Genomic DNA, 22,187 nt, shown 5'->3' with positions numbered 1-22,187 from the left:
AAATTGGAAAAAAAAAACTAATATAATACTACAAACTTATTTTAAAATGAAAAATCTCTTTTAAATGGTGAAAATATATACCATAAATTAGAAATAGGAAACCCAAATATAATACCATAAACTAATATTAAAATGAATCAAAAATTCTTTTAAATAGTTGAATATTATACCCTAAATTGGAAATAGTGAACCCACATATAATATTTTAAATTTATTTCTAATTTATTTTGGTCGAATAGATTTTATATAAAATTGTGGTATTATTATTGTCCATAAAACTTGTTTTAGTGTTACATTTAGGAATTTCTGAAATGATTATTTGAGTGCTATTTATGTCTAAAAAAACTTTTAATGCTATTTTTGTTCAAAAAACTTAAAATTGTGCTATTTGTGGGAATTTTTCTTAAACATATTACCTTCCTAGAAAACTAATTGTTAATATTATGAAAATAGTTCATATCTTAAAAATTCTAAATAAACAATTTTACTTCTTATTTGATTAAATATTTTTTAAAATTTTAATTTTGGATTTAAAAAAAAATACCATATGCAAAATTTAGACTAAACTTTTATATACTCAATTGTTTGCATATTATTTTCTAATGAAACTCATATGTATTGTCGTATTGGGTTAGATTCTAATAATGTATTTTCTAATGAAAATAAGAAGTTTATATCTTTTTAATTGATAATACAAAAAAAAAAAAAATCACTTACTTAATTGTTTTTAATATGGCTTTCCGGTTTTAATTAAAATTTTCATATCATAAAAATTCTAAACCATCTATATATCATTTATCAATTTCCTAATTTTATGTTTAGTCTTTACAAATTTAATCAGACCAGATATTTTCATTAGGACAATCAACAAATTTATCTTCCAAAATTTAAATATTGCATTAAATCCTTACTAAAAACTCGATATTATTAAGTATTACTTAAAAATATTGCATAAACACACCCTTAAAGCTTGAAGCAGTAAATGAATGATTATTTCCTAATTAGTAAATTTCAATAATCAATCCTAACTTACCATATTTATAATTACTTGATTCTAAAACCATTATAATTTTAAGTGCTAATGAAATCTTACCAAAATATGAGAAAAACTCTGACAAATCTTATTTAATCTCAACTAACCATAATTAAATCAATCTTAGCGCAAATTAAGCATATGCGATTTATCGAATATTCGTGTTTCATTAATTTCAAAATATGCCACTAATATATTTTTTTATTTTATAGAAACAAATAACTATTATTCAAATTTGCATTTGCAGTAAATTCCAAAAAAACTCAGAAATCATTAGTTTGATTCTATTTTAGTTAAGTTTGCAACTAAATTTAGCGGTATTTACGGTTATGATTTTTTTTTATATGTAACGAATCAATATTGTTTCTATATTAGTTTGGGACTTTAAAATATAATCAATGGAAGAATCCTAATTAATAGAATTTTCTTACCTAACAAATCATTTTTGCTAAGATTTGTAGAGATAACGAATAAAATTTATTGGTATTAAAATCTTCTTTCATTTATTTCTTATGCATAATATCCATAAATCGATTACATCTCTATGATATCCCAACTACTAATCAATTAACATAAATATGTGGTATATTCCTTTAAATTAAACAATTTCCAAAATTTTATTCCAAATGTGTTATGGTTTCTAATATATTATGCTTGCCAACCAACATCTTCAAAAAGCTAACTTATACGACTCTAAATACCCCATATCATAGCATCTTCTCCCATCATCATTCAACCACGAAGCATTTTTATTTATTTGAAATAGTTGATGATTCGATGTTTCTGTGTGACTACCAAAGTTTTGAGCTTTTTTAGATTTAAATGTTGTATCACTTTGGTGTAGGATCTTGGTGGTTCATTAGGTAGGGAAGCTGTCACATGACGAGGTGTAGTCTTTGCCACCGAAGCTCTTTTTGCTGAGTATGGGAAATCAATTCAGGGTTTGACATTTGTTATTCACGTAAAACCATTATCAGTTTATCTCATACCTCAACCTTAATTGTGTATAATATGTGACCGAAAAGTTGAGAAATTTGGATGATATGTGATAGGGTTTTGGGAATGTTGGAGCATGGGCGGCGAAGTTGATCCACAAGAAAGGTGGGAAAGTGGTTGTAGTAAGCGACATTACTTGTGCAATCAGGAACCCTGAAGGTATCGACATCAATGCTCTCATAAAACACAAATATGCAATTGGATGTCTCAATGATTTCAATGGTGGAGACGCTATGAATTCTGACGAACTGCTCATTTATGAGTGCAATGTTCTCATCCCCTGCGCTCTTGGCGGTGTCCTAAACAAGTCAGTACAAACATGTCACTCATAAATCCACACCAACCGCAAAATTTCATTCATTCTCTGATTCTTATATATTTCCGATATTTGGTCATGGAAAATGCTGGAGATGTGAAAGCAAAGTTCATAGTAGAGGCACCTAACCATCCAACTGATCCAAATGTTGATGATGTAATGCATCGATAACACTAAACCCCATCCCTAAAAGCTATAGAATTGAATCCTAATTTGTTTGATTTTGACAGATTCTGTCGAAGAAAGGAGTGATTATACTTCCATATATATACGCAAATGGAAGAGGAGTGACGGTGAGTTACTTTGAGTGGGTGTAGAACATTCAAAGTTCATGTGGGAAGAGGAAAAAGTGAACTTGGAGCTGCAAAAATGCATAACTCGAGCCTTTCACAACATCAAGACAATGGGCCATACTCAGTCATGCAACCTCCGTATGCGAGCTTTCACTCTTGGAGTTAACTAAGTCACTCGAGCCACCCAGTTGCGTGGTTGAGAAGATTAATTCAGTTGAGTCCCCTTAACATATGTTTCTTACTTTGTTCTCCTTTTTTTTTGGGTTTCATTATTACTGAAAATCAATGAGCCTCCGAAATGGAAAAAAAAACAAATGGATTGAATAAAATCTAAAAAATTGGAATAAAATATATGATTGGATTTCTCTTTTCCTTAAGAAACAAAACAGAGAGATTCAAAGCAGAGGATTGATTACTTCATTAAGGGTTCTAATGTTATCTTTTTAAAACACAAATAATGGAACCAAAACATATGTTAACATATTACTGTATTTCCATAAAATTCAATAAAAAAACCAAAATATAAACTGAAACCAATTTGATGTTCTTAAAAAAGTTGTTACGTATCCCTTAAAAGGTCCATTTGTTACGACTATAAATACTTTATATCATCGCATCTTCTTTCTTTATAAAATTATAAATATTAGAATTTTATAAGAGATTTGAATATTATAAATAGTTCAAAAAATATTAATATGAGATGGTATATTAGAGGTAAAATTATAGATATAATAATCAAAATACAATTATGAAACTTGGGTCAATATTAATTTCTTAATAAGTTATAAATATTATAAGTATCTGAACTATGTATGAAAATAATAAAATAATATTTAATTTCACGGGACAGGGTTATAAGGTGGGACATGTTTAGGTTGATATTAAAACGAGATGGTATACTACGGGTGAAATCTTAGAATTAACAATCAAATGTAAATTACACAATTTTATACACTAAACAAAACAAACAATATTCCCAAAATAAAATTAAGTTAAGATTTCAATTTTTTTAGTTATAAAATTTCATTCCGCAGTGTATCATACATTTAAATAAAGAAAAACAATAGCATCTATTTATAGATCATCCTTAAAAGTTAAATTTTAATTTTTTTAAAAAATATAGGTATGTGATGTACTAAAAATCTCTAACTTTATAACAAAAAATCAACCCGCGGTGTACCGTGTGTCAATATCTATTTTTTTACATTCTTAGTTTAGTTTTGAAATTGAAAAAACTAACTATTATAAGAATCAATGTATTAAATATATATATGCGATATATATTTATCTCAGTTATAGAATGTGAAATTTGATTATACAACACCAAATAAAACTCTATATTTTTAAATATTAAAAAAAATTTGGTGGTACACGCCGGAGTGAGTCAACCGGTTAACCTAAGATTCTATGTTTATGATGTTGACCATATGATACTATATACTTCAAATATGTTGTCATGCAATCCATTTACGTTAGGTAGTTGTGGCGCAGCGGGACTTGATAGAAAACCTAAGCTCGTTGATTCGATGTGAATGGCCGAACAAAGGGGTGTATGCAGTTCGTTGATTCTTGTGAATACCGAACAAAGACGAACTTGAAAGTTGTTGATTCCTTGGAATAGCCGAGATTCAAGAGAGAAGAGAAGCTTAAAGCTCCGTTTTAAATTCAATAATAAGTTGAGTTCTGCAACTACAAGAGAGCCTTTATATAGAGGCGACAAGAAGAAAGAAAACCTTAACATGTTTGAGAAAAGGAACCGACTAAGACGTAGTTTAAAGCCCAATAAGTAAAAGAAGAGAAATAAAAGAAAGCCCAAGAAGAAGATTAAAAAACAGAGTATAAGTATAAGGATTCGTTGCATCAAGTTGAGTGTCTTTTAGTTTACTTGGCATGTGTGGTCATGCATTATGTTATACTTTGTGCAGCTGGGAATCTTTTTTCTTACTTGAATATACTTTTATTAAAGCCCTAAACAAATGGGCTAATGACATTACATTGAGTTTGTTGGCACACTTGCCCTACAATGGGGTTTGTGTTATTTTAAGATAATCAAATATATATCAGTGTTATATTTTCATCTATAAAAGTTCAGGGTTTTATAGAATTGGGCACTTATTGGCTCAAAAATTAGAGAAATATAACTTTCTAATGGGCTTATAGAAATGGGTACTTGTTGGAGTTGAAAATGATAATTTTGCCCCTTTCTCCAGTTTATGGTGTTCTCTTCTTCATCATCGTCTTCTTCTTCGTCACGACAACTTTTCCGAGTTTTCACCAGCGCACTTACTTCATTTACGCCCTACTCACCTATTCTATCATCACAATATCCGTCAACACCTGTTTCCTCTAAAACCTAATAGATCCATTTAAACAAACTTTCATTGAAAGAATCTAAACCCTAAGGGATAGTGTCTAGGTAACCCAAAGACTCTAGTCTTAGACAAAAATCAGATCAGTTACTCTCCAATTCATCAAAATTCTAAACCAAAAGGGAAATCAATTTTAATTGTAGTTTTGCGGAACTCGGAAGAAAAAAACGAAAAAGTGAAACCGATTTTTTGTAATTAAAAATAAAATGTAGATATTGAATTATCTGGAGAGGGCAAAAGCGTCTTTACAATAACATATAAGTACACAATCCTATAAACTATTCAACAATTCCTTAATGTTATAATGTCCATCACTTTCTTGTGGCTTTCCTATAATCTATACTATAGAAAAGTTGAGGCTATTTGCTTCTAAAGGCGTCCACATAGGATTTAAAACAACGAATTGCACTTGGACATGTCATTAATTAGCATTTTTGGCCACTATGTTAATTTACATTTTTAAATTTTAACAAATTTCTATATTAAAATATTTATGAAAAGGAAAAAAAAAGATTTGGAAATAAGAAAATGTACAATTAAATTAGCACAATATAGAAATATTAATGTCATTATTAGTCTCACTATGTTAGCTTCCAAATAAATTAAGAAAAAATCATAATTCTAAAATAATATAGATAATTAGAATTCAAATAAATGAAGAAGTTTTCTAAAAATTAAGAAAAAGATAGTGATAAACAACCGAGCCAAAGTTTTTTTAAAGTCTAAGAAAGTTAAAGTTTAAACGAAAAGGAAAAGCTTAATGACGTAAATGAAAACCTCTTCTTAACAAATAAAAAAACTAATAAAGTCCTAAATAATAAAGCAGTGGTGTCTATATAAATAAACATCTATGGACCATTGATAGTCGATTAAAGATTTTATTCTGGAAAGTTCAAACAAATAATTTATTTATTTAACTAAGGTACCTCTGGACGAGCTTGAAAAAGGCTTTTACTAATAAGGAAAGGAAAGAATTTTCAAAGAAGATATATGAAGTATGTGAAAAGTTTGGAATGTAGGACATATACTGCTGAAACAAAATCATAAGAGTATGGAAATAGACACAGTAGGAAAGAAGTATGTGAAATTTTTTCACAAGTAGTCTAAGTGAAGAGGGATTAAGGTGTGTTTGGTCTGTGAAGCGTTAAAGTTTGGAAGCACATGGTTTGATGATGGTGTTCCTAATCGTATCGATTTGAATCAAGTTCCAGAATATATAAGTTGAGGTGTTTCAGTCTGTGAAGCGTGAGGTGAAGAGGATTTAAACAACCACATCAAAAGAGAGAAAGTGATAGAGTTAAGAACCAATTTAGAAGCTAAAACCTTTTATTAAAAAAATATAAAACAAAACAGAGCAAAACAAGATTTTATTCTTGAAAATTCAAACGAAGAGTTAATTGACTTGACTCAGCTACCTCTCGATGAGCTTGAAAAAGGTTTTTACTAACAAGGAAATGAAGGGATATTCAAAGAAGAAATTATGGAGCATCTGAAAAGTTTGGAAGGTATGACAAATACATCTTAGACAAAATCATAAAAAGATGGAAAGAGATACCGTAGGAAAGAAGTATATGAAAGATTATTTCACAAGAAGGTGAAGTAAAGAGGGATTGAAGTATGTTTGGTCTGTGAAACGTTAAAGAAACAAGGATATGGTTTGATGGTGGTGTTCTTAATCGTATCAATTTGAATCAAGTTCCCAAAGATATAAGTTGATGTCTTTAAGATTGGGAAGCGTGAAGATGAAGAGGATCTAAACTGCATCAAAAAAGAGAAGTGATAGAGTTAAGAACCAATTTAGAAGTTAAAATATTTTCTTAGAATAATAGAACACAAAATAGAGCAAAAATGTTTTTTTCTTAAAAATTCAAACGAAAAGTTTATTGACATAACTTAGCTACCTCTCGACAAGCTTGAAAAACTTTTATACTAACAAGGAAAGGAAGGGATTTTCAAAGAATAAATATGGAGTGCTTGCAAAATCATAAGAAAGAGAAACAAATAAAACGAGTTCTTACAAAAAGATAGAGAGAGTGATAGCTATCCGAGAAAAATTGTGAAGACAAAAATTCATATACATATTGAAAAGAATGTGAGAAAAATATTAGTTGTTAAAAAGAAATTATAGATAAGGTTATGAATATACTTCTGTATAAAATCTTATTTTTAAAAGAGTTATACTAACTAATGAAGCAAAGTTAAAGGAAAAACAATAATGAATTTGCGGATACCAAAATGAGAAAGTCGTCAAAGTTATTCTCCATACGACAATTTATTTCATGAGATTCAATCAAAACGTCTTACGTAAAAAGACGCGTTCATCCAGAATATCTACAACTACAGAGAAAGTTATGAACCAAAAAAATGTTCTTTTGATAAATGTTGTAAAACCTATAAGTTGTATTAGAATTGTTTTTATTCATGTATTTAAATTAAACTATTTGTCATGGTAATATTAAAATTCAAGGAATTTAAATTATTAACTTAAGTAGACATATAAAACATATATTTCAAAATTTTCAATAAATATTTTTCTTCACACAAAAATTTATTTAAAATTTTAATAATTAAAACAGTTACTCGTGGGTTCATAACCTAGTTGATCCTATAAAAGCTATCATAACTTTCATATGCTCTCCAACACATCGTTACGTTCTCACTGCCTATATATATTACTACTAGATTTTAACCCGTGGTATACCGCGGGACGATTTATTTTTTAAAAGTCGTATCTATTAAAACTTGCAAATTTTATTTTTATAAAATATTTTTATTTTACAGTTTATAATTGTTATTAAGTAACGCTATACCACGAATCCATGAGACAATTGTTAAAAAACTGAAGTTTTAATCCCTATTAAAACAGCATATTAATAATATTTTAAAATTTTATAAATATTGATTCAAATACATCCACCATATAACCCAATTCCAAAATAAAACTCGTTCTGTAATTTCTTTATCCGTCCCGTGATTTGTTTTTTAAAGTAGTAATTTTTAAAATTTAAGAATTATTTTTTATATATAAAAGTTTTGCAAATTGTATCATTCTCTAATACATTTATATTTTATTGTTTAATTTTATATATAGTAACATTATACATACCACATAACATTTTTGGTTTTATATAATCTTTTCTAAATTAGCATGATTTGATATGTTTAATATTAGTGGTCTTAAAAAATAATAAATTAAAGATTTAATCCGTATTGAAACGGTGGATTAATTATATTTTACTTTTTTATTAATGTTGATTAAAAAACCGTCCCTCCAAATTCGTTTTGCCAAAAAGCCATTTATTTTATTAATATTAATTTTATTAATGATATGACTCTTAATTATATTATAAACATTTTAGCTAATAACATAGGAGTGCACCATATTTATTTAATAGGGGAATGTACCATATGACCCGAATGCACTTTTATCCAAATCCACCAAAAAAGTCTTGCAAAACTACTATAGAGATAAGAAACGATAGTCGGTTTTGATAGGTATAAGATTAGCAAATATATTAGTTAGCTTAAATTAGTTAAAGAATACAAATTGAAAAGGTATATTACATTATTCGAATATAGTATCAAAACTTATATAACACAGAGATTTGATAATTTTTTAATTGTTGAATACTTTTTTGTGCTAATTTTTATGTGATTAAGATTTAATTGATTTCGTATATAAAATATTAAATTGACTTATTTGTTTATAATTTGGTAACAGATAGATATTTGAATATTCAGTATATTTTGCTTCAGTTTAGAAAATCTTTGATGACCCATCTTTAGATCCAATAAGCCCTATAATCTAGATATTAATCTGCTGTATACCGCAGGTAGGCTTATATTTTAGTTAAACTAAAAACTTTTATTGTAAAGATGATTTAAAAATATATGACATTATTTTATTTGATTTTAAATGTATAGTAAACTGTAAGTTGTATATGTTTTCTTGATATTATCTATATTGTTTAGTGTTTAAGATTATACACTTGTAGTTTGATTGTTAATTTAAGAGTTTCACCTGTAGTATACCATCTTGTATTAATATCGATCTAAACCCGTCAATTCTAGGATTCAAATTGTGGCATATGCAAAAAAACTCTAATTATTTTTTTATAATGATGATATTATTTTTCCACAAAAATAGAATCATATAAAGATGAGAAGTGAACTATAATAATTAATAAAAAATTAATATGATAATTTAGATATCAAATATAATTTGTTGATTTTAATTGGTTACTTTTTTGGAAATTAATAATGTATTTCGTTTTTCTAATTAAATTAAATTAATTAAAATTTAGATATCAAATCTTATATGTTGATTTTGATTGGTTATTATTTTTGGAAATTGATAATGTATTTCGTTTTTCAATTAAACTTAATTAATTAAATTAGTATTTGACTTTTTAATCCTTAAAGAGATAAATTAATTTACTCTTTAAAATTTTATTTCTAATGACATACCTATGTAATTACTTACAAAAATTAAGGTTACATTTAAAATGTACTTCCCAAATAATATAGTAGGATTGAAGCGATCATCAAATGGTCTTTTTTTTCTTTCTCTTTCCACCTTTAGAAGATATCATAATTTTGATGTTCTTCAAAACATCATAACATTCTCAGTGGCCCAATAATTACAATGAGGTGAACAAAGCCTCCATGCTAGGAAAGCTTCTCAACAAGGCTCATTGCCTGAATGGCATCACTACTTATAGATTTTCAGGGCAAGTTGGAGCGTGCTATGTGCAGTGATCATTCAAGCGGTACAACAATTCTTCCGATCATCATTTATACGCTACAAACTATACCCACTTGTTTTGATTCTAAAGAAGCATTGAAAAACTTATGCCCCATATCATGTTATAACAACAGTGTAAGCTTATAACTATGATCATCGCATATAGATTATCATCCAATGTAAAATCTCGACTAGCTCTTCATATAAAATTTAGACTATTTCGATACTCTCTAGCTAATTAAGGTTTTGAGGGAAAACGAACAATTGCCACAATATAAATAAGAATCTAGACCCGAGTTTCGACATAACTTAAAAAGTGAAAGGTGTCTTAAGTTACATATGAGTTGTGGATGGATGTATCTATAACATAGCTACCAAGATGGGATCTTAATTTGACGTGAACTTTTCACTGGATTGAGTTATAATTCATCTGCATCGTCGTCCTCCTCATCCTCTGAGTCTGTTTCACTGAATTCAGAAAAACCATATCAGATTTCTTAACATAGTTTTGAGGCAGAAATGTATAGGAAGAAAGACTATTGTGCTAACCTTGATTGTCGGCAGTGGTTACTCAAAGTTTGACACAGAACCTTTCGGACTTCTCCTGCTTTTAGGGAGCCATTCTTTATCACCTCACCTAGCTGCGGTCACTCATCACATAACCTTAATTTAGTCTTGACTTTATAACTGTCACTTAACAGAATGGTTACCAGAATGTTTACCTCATCTTCAGTTTCCTCCAGCAATCTGTAAAAAGAAATAACATATACAGATTTTAGGAGACTTCGATGAATTTTAGGCTCGAGTAAGAGAAGGTTCTTGATTGTCTTACCTTCCACAATAAGTTGAAATGTCATTTGCATGCGCTTTCGCTTCCTGTTTATCTATATGACAACACACACACAGATGAAACATTAAATCCCAAACAAGTCTCTAAACCACTAATATAACTAGAGATGAGAATTTCACAGCTTATTCTAGAACTTTAAAACCGTCACTGCACTTGTTCTAGAATTTTCAGCATCATGAAAGCTCTCTAACAGTTACTCATTTGCTCAACAGAAGTTATAAACAGATAAAGCGGACAGCAGACACGGTGACAGTGTGATCAAGTAGACAGCTTCCATTGACTCATTAAACGATGCACCTAAGCGTACTTATCAAATAACGTAAGTATTGAAGCAGCTATGTGATGAACAATTGCAAATATGTCACGGAGCGCAAATTTTAAAAGGAAAGGAAAGAACACATTACTTGTTAGATTGTCAAAATTTCCTACTTTCACCCATTGTCTATTCTTAGGTTCCACCTGCAGAAGTGTGGCAATAAGAATCTCATTGGTCAATTTACAATTATCAGAGAGATATATTATTCCTGGAACAGCAGCGTGATAAGAAATATACAAGAACTAGGCTTACCTTTTGTAGAGTATAGTCCTGCATTCTATCACACAGACCGTCCAACAAATCAACCACCCTCAGGTCGCTTATTCTATTTGAATGAAAAAGAAAGAAAGAAAATTAGAGGATCATCCACTGTGAGAAACCTGCCTAAAAAAAGCAACATAGCTACTCCTAAGAACTCATTGTGAATCGGTTGTTGTTTCACAGACACTCTTAGCAGTGTCAACCTATCAGATTCTTTCCCTTTCGTCATTGCTCCTAACTACGGATACATGTTACCCTCGTTAAGAATCACATTTTCAAAACTCGAGTCACGCTTTCATGCAAATGCACAAAAAACTTCAGTCCATTTTTATCATACTGATTTTCAGGATGTGGATATAAAAACAACGAGTACACGAATCAAAGCAGACATGGTCTCGTTTACAGATAATGCACAAAGAGGCAACAATGTTGTACCTGTAATCAATGACCTTTCCTTCACGCTGGCCTTTAGAATTGAGCCGGTTTCTCATATCAAGATGGTTTCGTGGCTTTTCCTGTTTAAGAGTTTATAATACCAAGTTACTAAAAATGTGCTTGTAAAATTGAAGCAATGTAACAGAAGCAGGCAAGCTTTGTCAATGTTATAATACAAGATGACAGATATTAAGATGTTCTTACCTTTAAAAGCTGTAACTCTAATTCCTCCTGCACAACATCAACCACCCTTATTAGTATTATAAAGGAAGGATTAAATCATTCTCAAAATCACGAAAACAAGTCTTCTTTTCATAATGACCAAATGCATGAACTGGGGGAAAAGTAACATTTTGAAAAAGAACATCTTCATATATTGAAACAAAACCAAGTTCTAGATTGCAATTCTTACGAAACAACCTCAGAAACCGAACAAATAGCTCAATAGTAATAATAAAGACTCAAACTTGAATCTCCAGAGTGCTAATTCAATCACAACAGAGATAATATACAGAAAAATGTGTCCACGGAAAATTATCCTGAACTCCTTTCACTATAACAGTTTCAAAAAGCAGAAATTAACCTTAGAAAAACCAATACAATTAGTACAGAACTAATGGATTTTTGTCCTAAATCAAACATCAATAAAGCTTCAAAACAACAACATCAGCTCGAATTTACTTTACTTCCCCCAGAAAATGCCAATGACCAGAAATTCGAAATTTATTAATAGAATCAAATCAAAATCTAGCAAATCTCATGTACGTAAATATATTTGCCATCGCTATATAACTCGCTCTAATTTGTCAGAAAATTTTGAGAAATCAAAGAGAGGAAAGTTAGAGATTCCAACGTACAGCGACGGCGTTACAAGCGGCGCATTTGTCATCGACGGAGGATCCATGGGAGAAAATAGCGATAATTACGGCGGTGAAGAGCACCAGCTTCGCCATTCTTACTCAACTCCTTCCGATCTGTCTCTTCTTCTCTCTCTGGGCAAAAGAGATTTTTGAAAAATGTAAAAACCACGTCATCACCTTGTTACGTTGCTAGGAACCAGTGAGATCAAGATATTAAGCCATGTCATACACCCCACCCTCTACACTTTGTTGGAGATCCGAATTACCGAATTCGGTTAAGGAGCAAGGTTACCAAAATTAACCAAATAAAAAATGAATTCGGTTATCGGTTTATTCGGTTGTTTTTTTTGGAGGGGTTAAAAACGGTTGTGTTTAAAATCCTTACAAAAATTTATGTTTGGTTTCGTTTGTGCTTTTGAGAGAATTATGTTATAATTTCATGAAATTCGGTTTATTTTGGTCTAAGTTGGTTAAAAAAATACTAAAAGTCCAGAAAAAAAAAGCAATATTGTTATAATTTCATGAATATTCGGTATTTTTTTTGGTTAAGTTTGTTGGAAAAATACTAAAAGTCCACAAAAGAAAAGCGGTTAACTATCTAACCGAACTCTCAGATCTCAATTTGGTTCAGAAAAACCGGTTCAGTTTTTAATCGCATGCCTACTTAGAACAGTAGACAGCTTATCCGGTTTGTCCTTATAGAAATGCACTGAAATGCTTCAGAGTGGTCTTCTCTCCAATGGACTACCACAATGTGTATCCATGTTTGGAATGCTTTCCAACTAATGCCAGAGGTAATCAAACTGCCTGCATTTCTGACTATCACGTAAACCAATAGGACCAAAGCCCAACTAACAGATTTTCCAAACAAATGTGATTATGTTTTCAGAGAAGATCGAATTCGGCTTTGGGAGTTTCACCCTTCACCCTTCACCAAAACTTCACCAAAGTTTCACCCTTTTTATTTTTTTACAAGTAGAGTTTGCTTATAAGACTGGATGTTCTGTAAAATAACGCAGTTAGACTTAAGACTCCCCCGCACTAATTCATTCATAGAGAGAGGCTCACGCTCACTCGTATGGATGCTAAACTAAGACGAAGAAATCATGAATTAGTAAACAATGGAAAACAGTAACACCGGCCCAAAAGAATAACATTTGGTGTGATCTTTTTTTCTTTTTCCGCTATGCACTGAACTTAAGTTTTTATCTGTGGCTGTGGGGTGAAACAATTTTAACCATTTACAAATGGATACTATGAATTAAAGACAAAACCTACAAAACAAAAATACTAATTCACCTAAGGTACTGATGAAACCGAAGGTCGATGATCTTGCCTTTCCCCTTCTACATGTCTTGGAGCTGGACCAAACATGCTCAAGAACACCTTCATCATCCATTCAAATCAATATGTCAAAACAACAACAAAAATTCTAAAATTAGTCTAATGTTTGAATGACCATGACTTACCGGTAAAAATACAAGGCCGTGTAAGAAACCGAGAAGGACTAGTGCCAAATACATCTTGAAGTAGTACACCTGTCAGGAAAAGAAAAAACAAATTAAGAAGCCAAATGCGAAGAAGGCAAGGAGAAAAAAAAGAGGCTTCAAGAGATCACAAGCACGTACCACAAAGACTTCTGATCTTGAGAAACCGAGCACAATCACCCCAACTAGTTTCGTCAATGTAATTCCACTGCCAACAATACATGATACACATTTTAGAATAAATTCAATATCTTGAACATATGTTAATGAGGACTTTAGTTTGTATTATAACTATTTATACTTCTGTTTGTTAGTTAGGCGATTTCTGATAAATAGAGAAGCATGACTTGTTTACGAGATGACATGCTTTTTAAGTTCATTAGTCGTGTTCAAGACTGACAAAATACCTGAAAACTGAAGCTCCCATCCCACCCAACGCCTCTTTCATCCGATGGTTTCTGTCCCCAGTGCTTATCTGAGCATTTCGTACAGTCAGAGTGACAATAGCAAATTGCTTGTGTATAATGCTAGTACAGACAGAGAGGGGACTAACCGAGAAAGCGTGTGTTATGTGTACGCAAAACTCAACCGCTATGCCCACGGACATGATTAGATTTACAACCGATAGTGCGTTTAGCTGGATATGAAAGACTGCCATAACTCCCTAGCATTTTTCAAGTCAAGTGTTCATAGGGTACAACATTAGTAACTTGAGTGTACGAAAACAGTTATCGGTTTTTTCATGAGTAGCAATGAGAGTGAATTACCAGGAGATCAATAATGATCATCGCGATCACCAGCAAAATAATTGCCGAGCTCCAAAAGCTGAGTCAGAAAGCAGACAGAAAGAAAAAGAAAGATATGTACAATCAGACTTAACCATATCTAACACAGAGGTTGGAGTAAATTTCAGTGAGAATAAGTTATACCTGCATGTGATGATTAAACACACGACAAACACGGCAGCTGTAAAATGATGGAACTTTCAAAGTCAGTTCATTTGTTTAGTCACAATACCTACCAACTAGAAACTCAAGCTAAGATCAGAGATTAGAAGATTAACGAACCGATGGCTATGGAGAGGTTGATTAATGCAGTTTTCCATATGTCAAGATATTGCTCAAAGAACATATAAAACACTGAATAAGGATATATCTCCATCTGAAAATAGAGTAAACTACAAGTTAGACATTAAGTTCACTAAGACCAAACTTTAGAAGAGACCATGCTTAGGATGAATTATCAAGACAAGTTTGTATATTCTTTTTACCTTTAAGGAACGGGAAACTTTTGCACTAAATTCTTGAGCAGCTCTCATTGAATTAACAAAGTCAACCTGAAAACAAACTTGCAGTATAAAGTAACACGATAATAAAGAGAGATACCAAACATGGCAATGTTGCTTTATATATTATGAGATGGCAAAGTACCTGCTTGTTAAGGGGTGTGTGATAAGTACGGAACGATGAAGCTTGAATGATACCATTTGCATAGCCTGATAAGAAAATTGAACATACATATATCAGAATGAGTATCTGCAATGACAGAATCGATGACTATAAAATGGATTAAGAAAGAGAGAGGGGACAGTGCAAAAACCTTGCAAATCAACACTACTAGAATAAGCACCATGTCCACCTTTAGCACAATCAGCAGAAGGGAGCGCGTTGAGGAACCAAGGAAGTTTCTCTTTGAATTGTGTTGTGGAAGGGCGGTCACTACTTAAATCTGCATGCCGGAAGCACTAAACAACCAGAAATTTTTTATTAATGCAAAATCATTGCGGGGAGTAAAAATACAATGGTAACTAATTCAATCACATCATAAGAGTGAGTTACCGTGGTACAATCTTTGCATACTTCACTTAGGCCACAGCTCGTTTGACCAGGAGGGCAACAAGGAGGCTAGAAATGTGACACAAATACAAGAACATTAGCCTTCAGTAAGTCGTAAAACATTTTTGGACCTCGGTAATAAGTATGATATTTTATATCCATGTGCTACTTTTGAATTTGGATAAGAGCTTAAGTAGTGTTCAAGAAAGCGCTAGACATTAAGCGGGCGGTGACCCAGGCGATTTTAGGCGGTTTAGGCGTTTATTACATAACATATTATAAATATAATATTATTGATAAAAACTATATAAAACTATCTATTAAAAAATATAAATATCAAATTTTAAACAAAAATTAGACAAAAACATTTGTTTAATTCATATCAAACAATATATATTAAGTTACGACTTATAATTTAAATTTATGTAGTTAAAAAATGGAAAAAAGAATACAGTAAAACGAATTTAGGCGGTCAAAACGTTTGTTTAGGTGTCATCTAAGAGCCTATCACCTAAACGGGGCCTAGGCGACCACCTAGACCACTTTTTAGAACACTCCACCCAAAAGCTAGCTTATGAGTGGGGATGCACATGTGACTTTTAAGTTTTAACAGTGGGACATATAACACAATGCAATGATTAGTCCCATTTATAAACAATGTGGGACATTAAACAGAATGCTTATAAAAACTGAATCTACTTTTTTCTGCATGTCAGTTCATTCAACTCTACTTATGTTTGTAGCTGTATATGGGACCACTAAATTTAAAGTATCTTGACTCTAAACCTCGGCAGTGAAATTAAAAACAAATACCTACCTGGTCATCAGGGGGGCAAAAGGTACCATTTGTAAACTTTCTGCAACATCCAAACGCCTCGGGAGATAACCACACAAGAAAGTCATCGAGCCACGAAGCAGCTGGCTTAGCTATGTAGCTTAGTTCCGGAGTCAAAGAAGCCCTTGCAATCTATGGAAAATAATGAAATTTAGATCCTCAAAAAGAATAAGAACAGATTCTCTGCTAACAATATGCCTATTCAATTACTGAGACACAATTAATGCCAACAGCTAAAGAAGCTGTAGCAGTTAATAGTACCATATATTAAAGACAGCTAACCAAATTATACTATGAGGAGAAATGAAAATAAATGCAGACGAGAAATATACCTCATTTAAAAGAGAGTTAGGATTACACTTGTTAATGGAACAAAGTTGATTTGTATGTCTTGATTCTGAGCTGAGACATGAGGCAAATTGAGTTTTAATAATGAGTTGGAACAAATTATATCAGTAGCTAACAGAACGTGGAATACCTGTAGTTATAATTCTTCAGAACAAAGTATAAAGGTGGACCGATTCGAAGATATGTAGAAATATTGTTGAAGTAACCCTAAAATGGAAAAGAGGAGCACTTGTTAGATATCTTAGATTTGATACTTTTACATTAGCAAGATTCAATGTAAACCTGAAGATATGAGTCTTGAGGAAGAACAATCTGTTGCTCCAAACCAGGCTCAATACGAGTCGACAATGCCTATATGGTCCACGAATAGGATGATTACGAGATGATCATTTAAATGGCTAAATTGATAACATAACATTTTTCTTATGTATCAGAAAATGTATAACTCACAATTCCAGCCATTGCTAAGCCAAAGAAGAAGGCAATGACCACTATTTTGACTATCCAATGGCTAAGAACAGGTGCATGGACTTCCTGAAAGTGTACAATGAAGCATACAAAATGTACATTTATAAATCAAAATTATGTAGAACAAAAACCACATGTTATGTTTTATTAGATGGTATATAAGTTGATTATTAAAGTACCTTCATATATCGAGTCAAAAGGCCAGCTTTTCTTTGACCAACCCCTGAAAGGTGACACAAGACAACTCCAATGAAAATTTGATTCCACAAAATTCTACAATGAGTAAGGATTCGATGATACATCAACCCTCAAAAGGGATTACCTTTTTCAGCACTAATAGATGATTTTGATGTCTTAATACACGGGAAGCAATCAACTCGCTTATCCTCCGTCCGTCGGAAGTCAAAAACTATCAAAGCTACAAACGCGGTAATCTGGAGAAGAAAGTCCAAAAGGACAGCCAATGCTGCAAGCATGATGCATATACTCGTTAAAAAGTAGATAATGAAAGCATTCAAACTGTATACTGAAGAGTTTTACTGACCAGCAAACATGGAGAATACTCGAACAGCTGGCATTTTAATGAAAGCACCAACAGCGAAAGCTAAAATCTCGGCTAAACTTGCTAGAGTAATCGATGGTCCAACTTCCATAAGGGCATTGCTAATTCTTCTTTCCAAAGGCAGCTCTTGCTCTTGCCTCTTGACAGCATGAACCAGGATGCACATATTATCAACACCGACCTGTCGATAAAAATATTCCAAGTAGAAGTAAAAAAAAATTAAGAACAATATGAAGAACGTCGCCACAACATCAGCTAACATATTGAAGTTGCAAGCAATATTAGAAATAGACACGACTTACAGCCAAAACAAGAAAAGGTATAACTTCCATTATGATTAGAGTCGATTTCATCCCAACGGCACTGAAAAATCCTACAGAGCCAAGGACAGAAAGCATGACAAGTAGAACACCAGATAGACCAAGCAGAACCTGAAATTAAGAAGGAAATATGTCCACTAGGGTTTGAAAGTAACTTCATTAAGAGTGTCAGAGTAACACTACAATACAGAGATTCTAACAATGAACCATTAGCATACCTTGGATGTAATGTAAAAGGACTTTAAGCGAGGTGAATCTCCAAGTGTGAGTGATATATAGGCAAACATGACAAGATAACTTATCTGAAGCAAAGAAACATGAGAAATAGAAGACATGAAAGACATATTAGAAACCCAATAGAGTATGAACGAAAAACAAACTTAGAAGCAATGAGAAGATACAATAAGGAAACTCACGGCTATAGTTATGACATCTGCTGTGCTTTCTCTTTTCAGTTCTTCTTCAATAGAACTTTCCGACGAGAAAGAAAGAGTTAAATTTTTTGCTTGAACCATTGGCAACAACTCATCCTGTCACATAAAGAGTACTAATGTAAATGAAGGAACAAGAACGATAGCATCGAACAAGAACATTACAAAAATAATGAATTAACCTTGGCCAGTTGGATAAAGGCTTTCTCCCATGCTACTGCTTTCTCAGTTTTGTTACCTTTATTGTCAACAAAATTGTCCACAGGATAAGTCACAAGAAAAGCAGAAGCCTGTCGAAAGCATGTCAAGGGGTATCAGATACTGATATGAATTCACTAACTCTATGTAGTTAGTTTAACAAACTGAAGAATACTACCTCACTAAAACTGTTCCCTGAGAAACCTCCCAGTGCAGTAGTTGGATCAAGTGGACCCTTAAATGCACTCAAACATGATTCTGTCGAGGTGAAATGCTGAAGAAAAGTGGTGAGACAGAATTATTCAAATGGAACAATTTAGACTAAAACTGAGGAATGCAAGTATGAATCTGTTTCTTATCCAAAAGAAGGTATGAATCTGTTAACCGTGAAATGTTACGTAACGAAGTTACCTCAAAACAATATTTAACATGATCAACGCCTCCATAGTCGTCATAATTTTCTGGTTTCATTTTGAAATACTGCTTCCAAAAGCAAGAAAAATCCACCAGATACGTTAGTGACTATTTGTCAAACGAGGAAAAGCTAAAAACGGGTGGTAAAAAGGAAGTAGTGCAACCTGCAGAACACTCTGTGTGGCACAATCCTCTCCCAGGGGTTTCATGCAGATATCTGTCAGAGAAACCATTGAACCTGAGTGATTTGCCCGAAGTCCATCGACCTACCATATTAAACAACTTTTTACATGTCCGGTACATAAAAACATTATATGGGTGATTAGATGGATTTGAAAATAGTTGGGATACCTTCTTTTGTATGTCAAAAAGTAACTTAATATTGTCATCTGTCAAAATCTCTGGCGCCTTTTCGTGAGAAGATGTTTGAACTGTTGCTATTATTAGCTGCATAAATTTTCATAACATTGTGAAAAGTACCACTTATACAAAAGAGAAGCTTAATGTTTCGTCCCCCATATGAAAAAAAAAGGCTGCATTATCCAGCACAAGAACTTTAAGTTATAGAAACAAGCTGATAGAAATGTGAACCTGTTCAATTCTGTAGAAAGGAGCAAGATGAGTGTCAAAGAATTGTTTCTCTTCAGCAGCTCTGCTACCTGATCCTACCCACAGCTGCAACATACAATATAAAAACATTTACAAAGGTTGCATATAGCAATAGCTTGTAACAGCAATAAGAAAGGGGCAAAGAAACCAAGTACATACCTTATCAGGCCGTGTCTCAACTTTGAACCGGATCAGACCCACACAAAGGAGAAGAACTACAGAGACTGACAAACACAAAACAAGAGTGGGGTGTCTTGCTACCCAAATCCCATACTTCCTGAAAGCAGATAACACAACAATGTCAGGAATCCTCTTTTAAAGCTAAGTGAAGAAATGTAGAAATTTCAAGTACCCGTAAAAGTTGGCCAAGTGTCCTTGTACTGTCGATAGCTGACCCCAGTTTCTCTGTGGAGTATTTTGTAACATCTGAGAGAACCAAAAGAACACATAACAAAGCAATGAGCATCTTACAGCAGCTCAAACTTCAAATATCGTAGTGCTGAGCATTAAGTACCTGCGATTGAATAGTGTCTGGTTTTTGCTGATTAACAGAATTTCGTTCTCCACTAGCTTCTGACAATGTTCCCATCTGTGAGGTCTTTTTCTTACCCCTTACTGGGTGAAGTAAACCTCCTCCAAGAAACAATGAAACCAATACAATATACAAAATGGCTAATATGAAATCAACACATTTCACCTGCATGATTAACCAACCAGGACCATGTTAAGTAACACTTCATTTCACAAGCATTCGTAAAAAAAGAAAAACAAAGTCCATACTCACCTCAAGTGATCCAATCTTGATAGAGCAAGAATGTTTTTTCTGAGTAGGCACTTCTGCTTTACTAGAGCAAGTAGCTGCAGAAGGACAATCACCACAAGAACAGCCAAGAGACTCATCACCACATGAATAAATAGACACATTCATAGGCCTCATTCCAGACGACACAGGCGGTGTTGGCAAAAAAGCGATCCCATACGGTGAGCCTGGCAAATTGACACCCGCTTTCTGACCAATAAATGTAAACCACTCTGATGACACAACAAACATCTCAGTTATTCCAAGATAAGTAAACACAATTGAACTAGTCTTGAGACATATCAAATAAACATCTACCCTTAAAGTTCTTTGCACCGGCTCCGAGAAAGTCTAAAGCTCGGCTATTCGAGCTACCAAATTTTACATTTTTGCAAGATTCATACATCCCAGCTCCAAAATCATCAGTTATATAGTACTGAATTCCATCTACAGTAGAATTATTCTTGACCTACCAAACAAAACACAGAAATTAGACTTAAAGCTACTCAACGTTGAAGCAACTAGACAATGGATTATTCAAAAAGTTATTACCTTTGTAGTAGAAGTTACATTGATAAACAAACTCTGATCCGGAGAACAAGTAAGTTCACAAAAAAGATTCAGAAAGTTCCTCAAACATGCTGGACAACCAACAATAAAAGGAATAGCCTGATAACAAAAAAAAAAAAAAATATACACACACATTTGAAAATCTTGAATCTTGAAAAAGAAGAGATTCAAAGAATGGTGTTTTTGGTACCTGTTGAACTTGCGAACGTAATGTATCAAATTGAGTCTCTGTGCAACAAACATTGCCAGTGATTGTTGGACATAAGCTTTGAATCTTTGAAGATAACAAATCATCAGGCTAGAAGAAGAAGAGTGAAGAGCATTAGTAGAGAAACAATCAACAAAATCATCTTTTTGAGTAATTAATAGAAGAAGAAGAAAAAAAAAACACTGACCTTCACAGAAGGAATGTTGAAAGGGCAATTTAGTACTTTCCCATCACTTCTTGCTCCACAGATATCATACATAGCACAATATCCTGCTGATTGTTTTGCTTCCACTCCATAACCAACAAACAGAATCTGCATTGGTACAAAACACAACAACAACAACCTCAAATTCAGAGACTTTCAAAAAAACAAAAAAGGAAATTGTATAATTAATTTCACAAAATAGCAAAAAAAAACAAATTTCAAAAAATCAAATCGTATAGCTTGGCACGAGAAAATTGTGTTCAACCGCATCATATCACTTACGTAAACAATATTCCTTAGAAATGATTCATTTGAACTCTAATTAATTTCGGAGGACAAAAAAATATATATAAAAAAATAATCTATATATACATTTCAAAAAAAAAAAGTTGTATATCAATGTTAATCATCAATACAATCTAAAT

General features: G+C 32.3%; 2 protein-coding genes, 3 long non-coding RNA genes and 1 pseudogene across 8 annotated transcripts; 2 read left to right on the top strand and 4 right to left on the bottom strand.

Annotated features, from left to right (window-relative positions):
• The first annotated feature begins 1,877 nt into the window (after positions 1–1,877).
• On the top strand, positions 1,878–2,986 carry AT1G42490 (annotated as a pseudogene). Its single transcript has one exon.
• Positions 2,987–4,603: 1,617 nt separating this feature from the next.
• On the top strand, positions 4,604–4,986 carry AT1G07133. The gene has a single exon (NR_139198.1). It is a non-coding gene; the product is annotated as an other RNA (long non-coding RNA).
• Positions 4,987–4,997: 11 nt separating this feature from the next.
• Positions 4,998–5,247, bottom strand: AT1G07127. Its single transcript, NR_139196.1, has one exon. It is a non-coding gene; the product is annotated as an other RNA (long non-coding RNA).
• A 1,178-nt stretch (positions 5,248–6,425) lies between these two features.
• Positions 6,426–6,743, bottom strand: AT1G07123. Its single transcript, NR_139195.1, has one exon. It is a non-coding gene; the product is annotated as an other RNA (long non-coding RNA).
• Positions 6,744–9,888: 3,145 nt separating this feature from the next.
• AT1G42480 (TLR4 regulator/MIR-interacting MSAP protein) lies at positions 9,889–12,707 on the bottom strand. Of its 3 annotated transcripts, NM_001160925.1 has the most exons (10): positions 12,471–12,633; positions 11,818–11,844; positions 11,614–11,644; positions 11,364–11,412; positions 11,170–11,242; positions 11,006–11,060; positions 10,584–10,635; positions 10,474–10,498; positions 10,301–10,392; positions 10,000–10,219 (listed from the first exon to the last, which is right to left on the bottom strand). In NM_001160925.1, exons 1-10 carry the CDS (start codon positions 12,564–12,566, stop codon positions 10,171–10,173), a joined length of 549 nt encoding a protein of 182 aa, NP_001154397.1. In that variant the 5' UTR covers positions 12,567–12,633; the 3' UTR covers positions 10,000–10,170. The 3 variants fall into 3 exon arrangements, with proteins under 3 accessions (NP_564481.1, NP_001154397.1, NP_001117425.1); NM_103436.3 differs by lacking the exon at positions 11,364–11,412 and having other exon boundaries at positions 9,889–10,219; positions 11,614–11,693; positions 12,471–12,707; NM_001123953.2 differs by lacking the exons at positions 10,000–10,219; positions 10,301–10,392; positions 10,474–10,498; positions 11,364–11,412 and having other exon boundaries at positions 10,612–11,060; positions 11,614–11,693; positions 12,471–12,656.
• Positions 12,708–13,333: 626 nt separating this feature from the next.
• AT1G42470 (Patched family protein) lies at positions 13,334–22,187 on the bottom strand. The gene is made up of 37 exons (NM_001333199.1): positions 21,745–22,187; positions 21,540–21,647; positions 21,332–21,448; positions 21,098–21,248; positions 20,765–21,012; positions 20,495–20,677; positions 20,333–20,406; positions 20,140–20,257; positions 19,963–20,046; positions 19,723–19,818; positions 19,536–19,637; positions 19,369–19,437; positions 19,136–19,231; positions 18,942–19,049; positions 18,745–18,858; positions 18,547–18,630; positions 18,311–18,439; positions 17,991–18,189; positions 17,769–17,912; positions 17,626–17,669; positions 17,429–17,512; positions 17,261–17,329; positions 17,109–17,185; positions 16,963–17,032; positions 16,613–16,762; positions 15,799–15,864; positions 15,560–15,704; positions 15,391–15,455; positions 15,231–15,296; positions 15,028–15,121; positions 14,890–14,926; positions 14,728–14,785; positions 14,514–14,624; positions 14,368–14,435; positions 14,102–14,168; positions 13,943–14,011; positions 13,334–13,859 (listed from the first exon to the last, which is right to left on the bottom strand). The coding sequence occupies exons 1-37, from the start codon at positions 21,874–21,876 to the stop codon at positions 13,773–13,775; spliced, it is 3,783 nt and encodes a 1,260-aa protein (NP_001319159.1). The 5' UTR covers positions 21,877–22,187; the 3' UTR covers positions 13,334–13,772.

Source organism: Arabidopsis thaliana (assembly GCF_000001735.4).
Source record: "Arabidopsis thaliana chromosome 1 sequence".
Classification (NCBI taxonomy): domain Eukaryota; kingdom Viridiplantae; phylum Streptophyta; class Magnoliopsida; order Brassicales; family Brassicaceae; genus Arabidopsis; species Arabidopsis thaliana.
The sequence above is the reverse complement of the archived record's forward strand: the minus strand, read 5'-3'. Positions and strand labels throughout refer to the sequence as shown.

Excerpts from the sequence above, each read along its gene's own strand:
- AT1G42470 (NM_001333199.1), bottom strand. The coding sequence starts at position 21,876 with ATGCAGATTCTGTTTGTTGGTTATGGAGTGGAAGCAAAACAATCAGCA. Across the intron at positions 16,763-16,962 it reads CTAACTCTCTTTTAAATGAG|ATTGCAAGGGCTTCTTTGAC; the intron begins GTATATTTCTCG and ends TATTTTCCATAG. Across the intron at positions 14,927-15,027 it reads CAACCTCTCCATAGCCATCG|CTGCCGTGTTTGTCGTGTGT; the intron begins GTTCGTTAATCT and ends ATCATTTTACAG.
- AT1G42480 (NM_103436.3), bottom strand. The coding sequence starts at position 12,566 with ATGGCGAAGCTGGTGCTCTTCACCGCCGTAATTATCGCTATTTTCTCC. Across the intron at positions 11,694-11,817 it reads TAGAGTTACAGCTTTTAAAG|GAAAAGCCACGAAACCATCT; the intron begins GTAAGAACATCT and ends ACTCTTAAACAG. Across the intron at positions 10,220-10,300 it reads AACCACTGCCGACAATCAAG|TGAAACAGACTCAGAGGATG; the intron begins GTTAGCACAATA and ends TTCTGAATTCAG.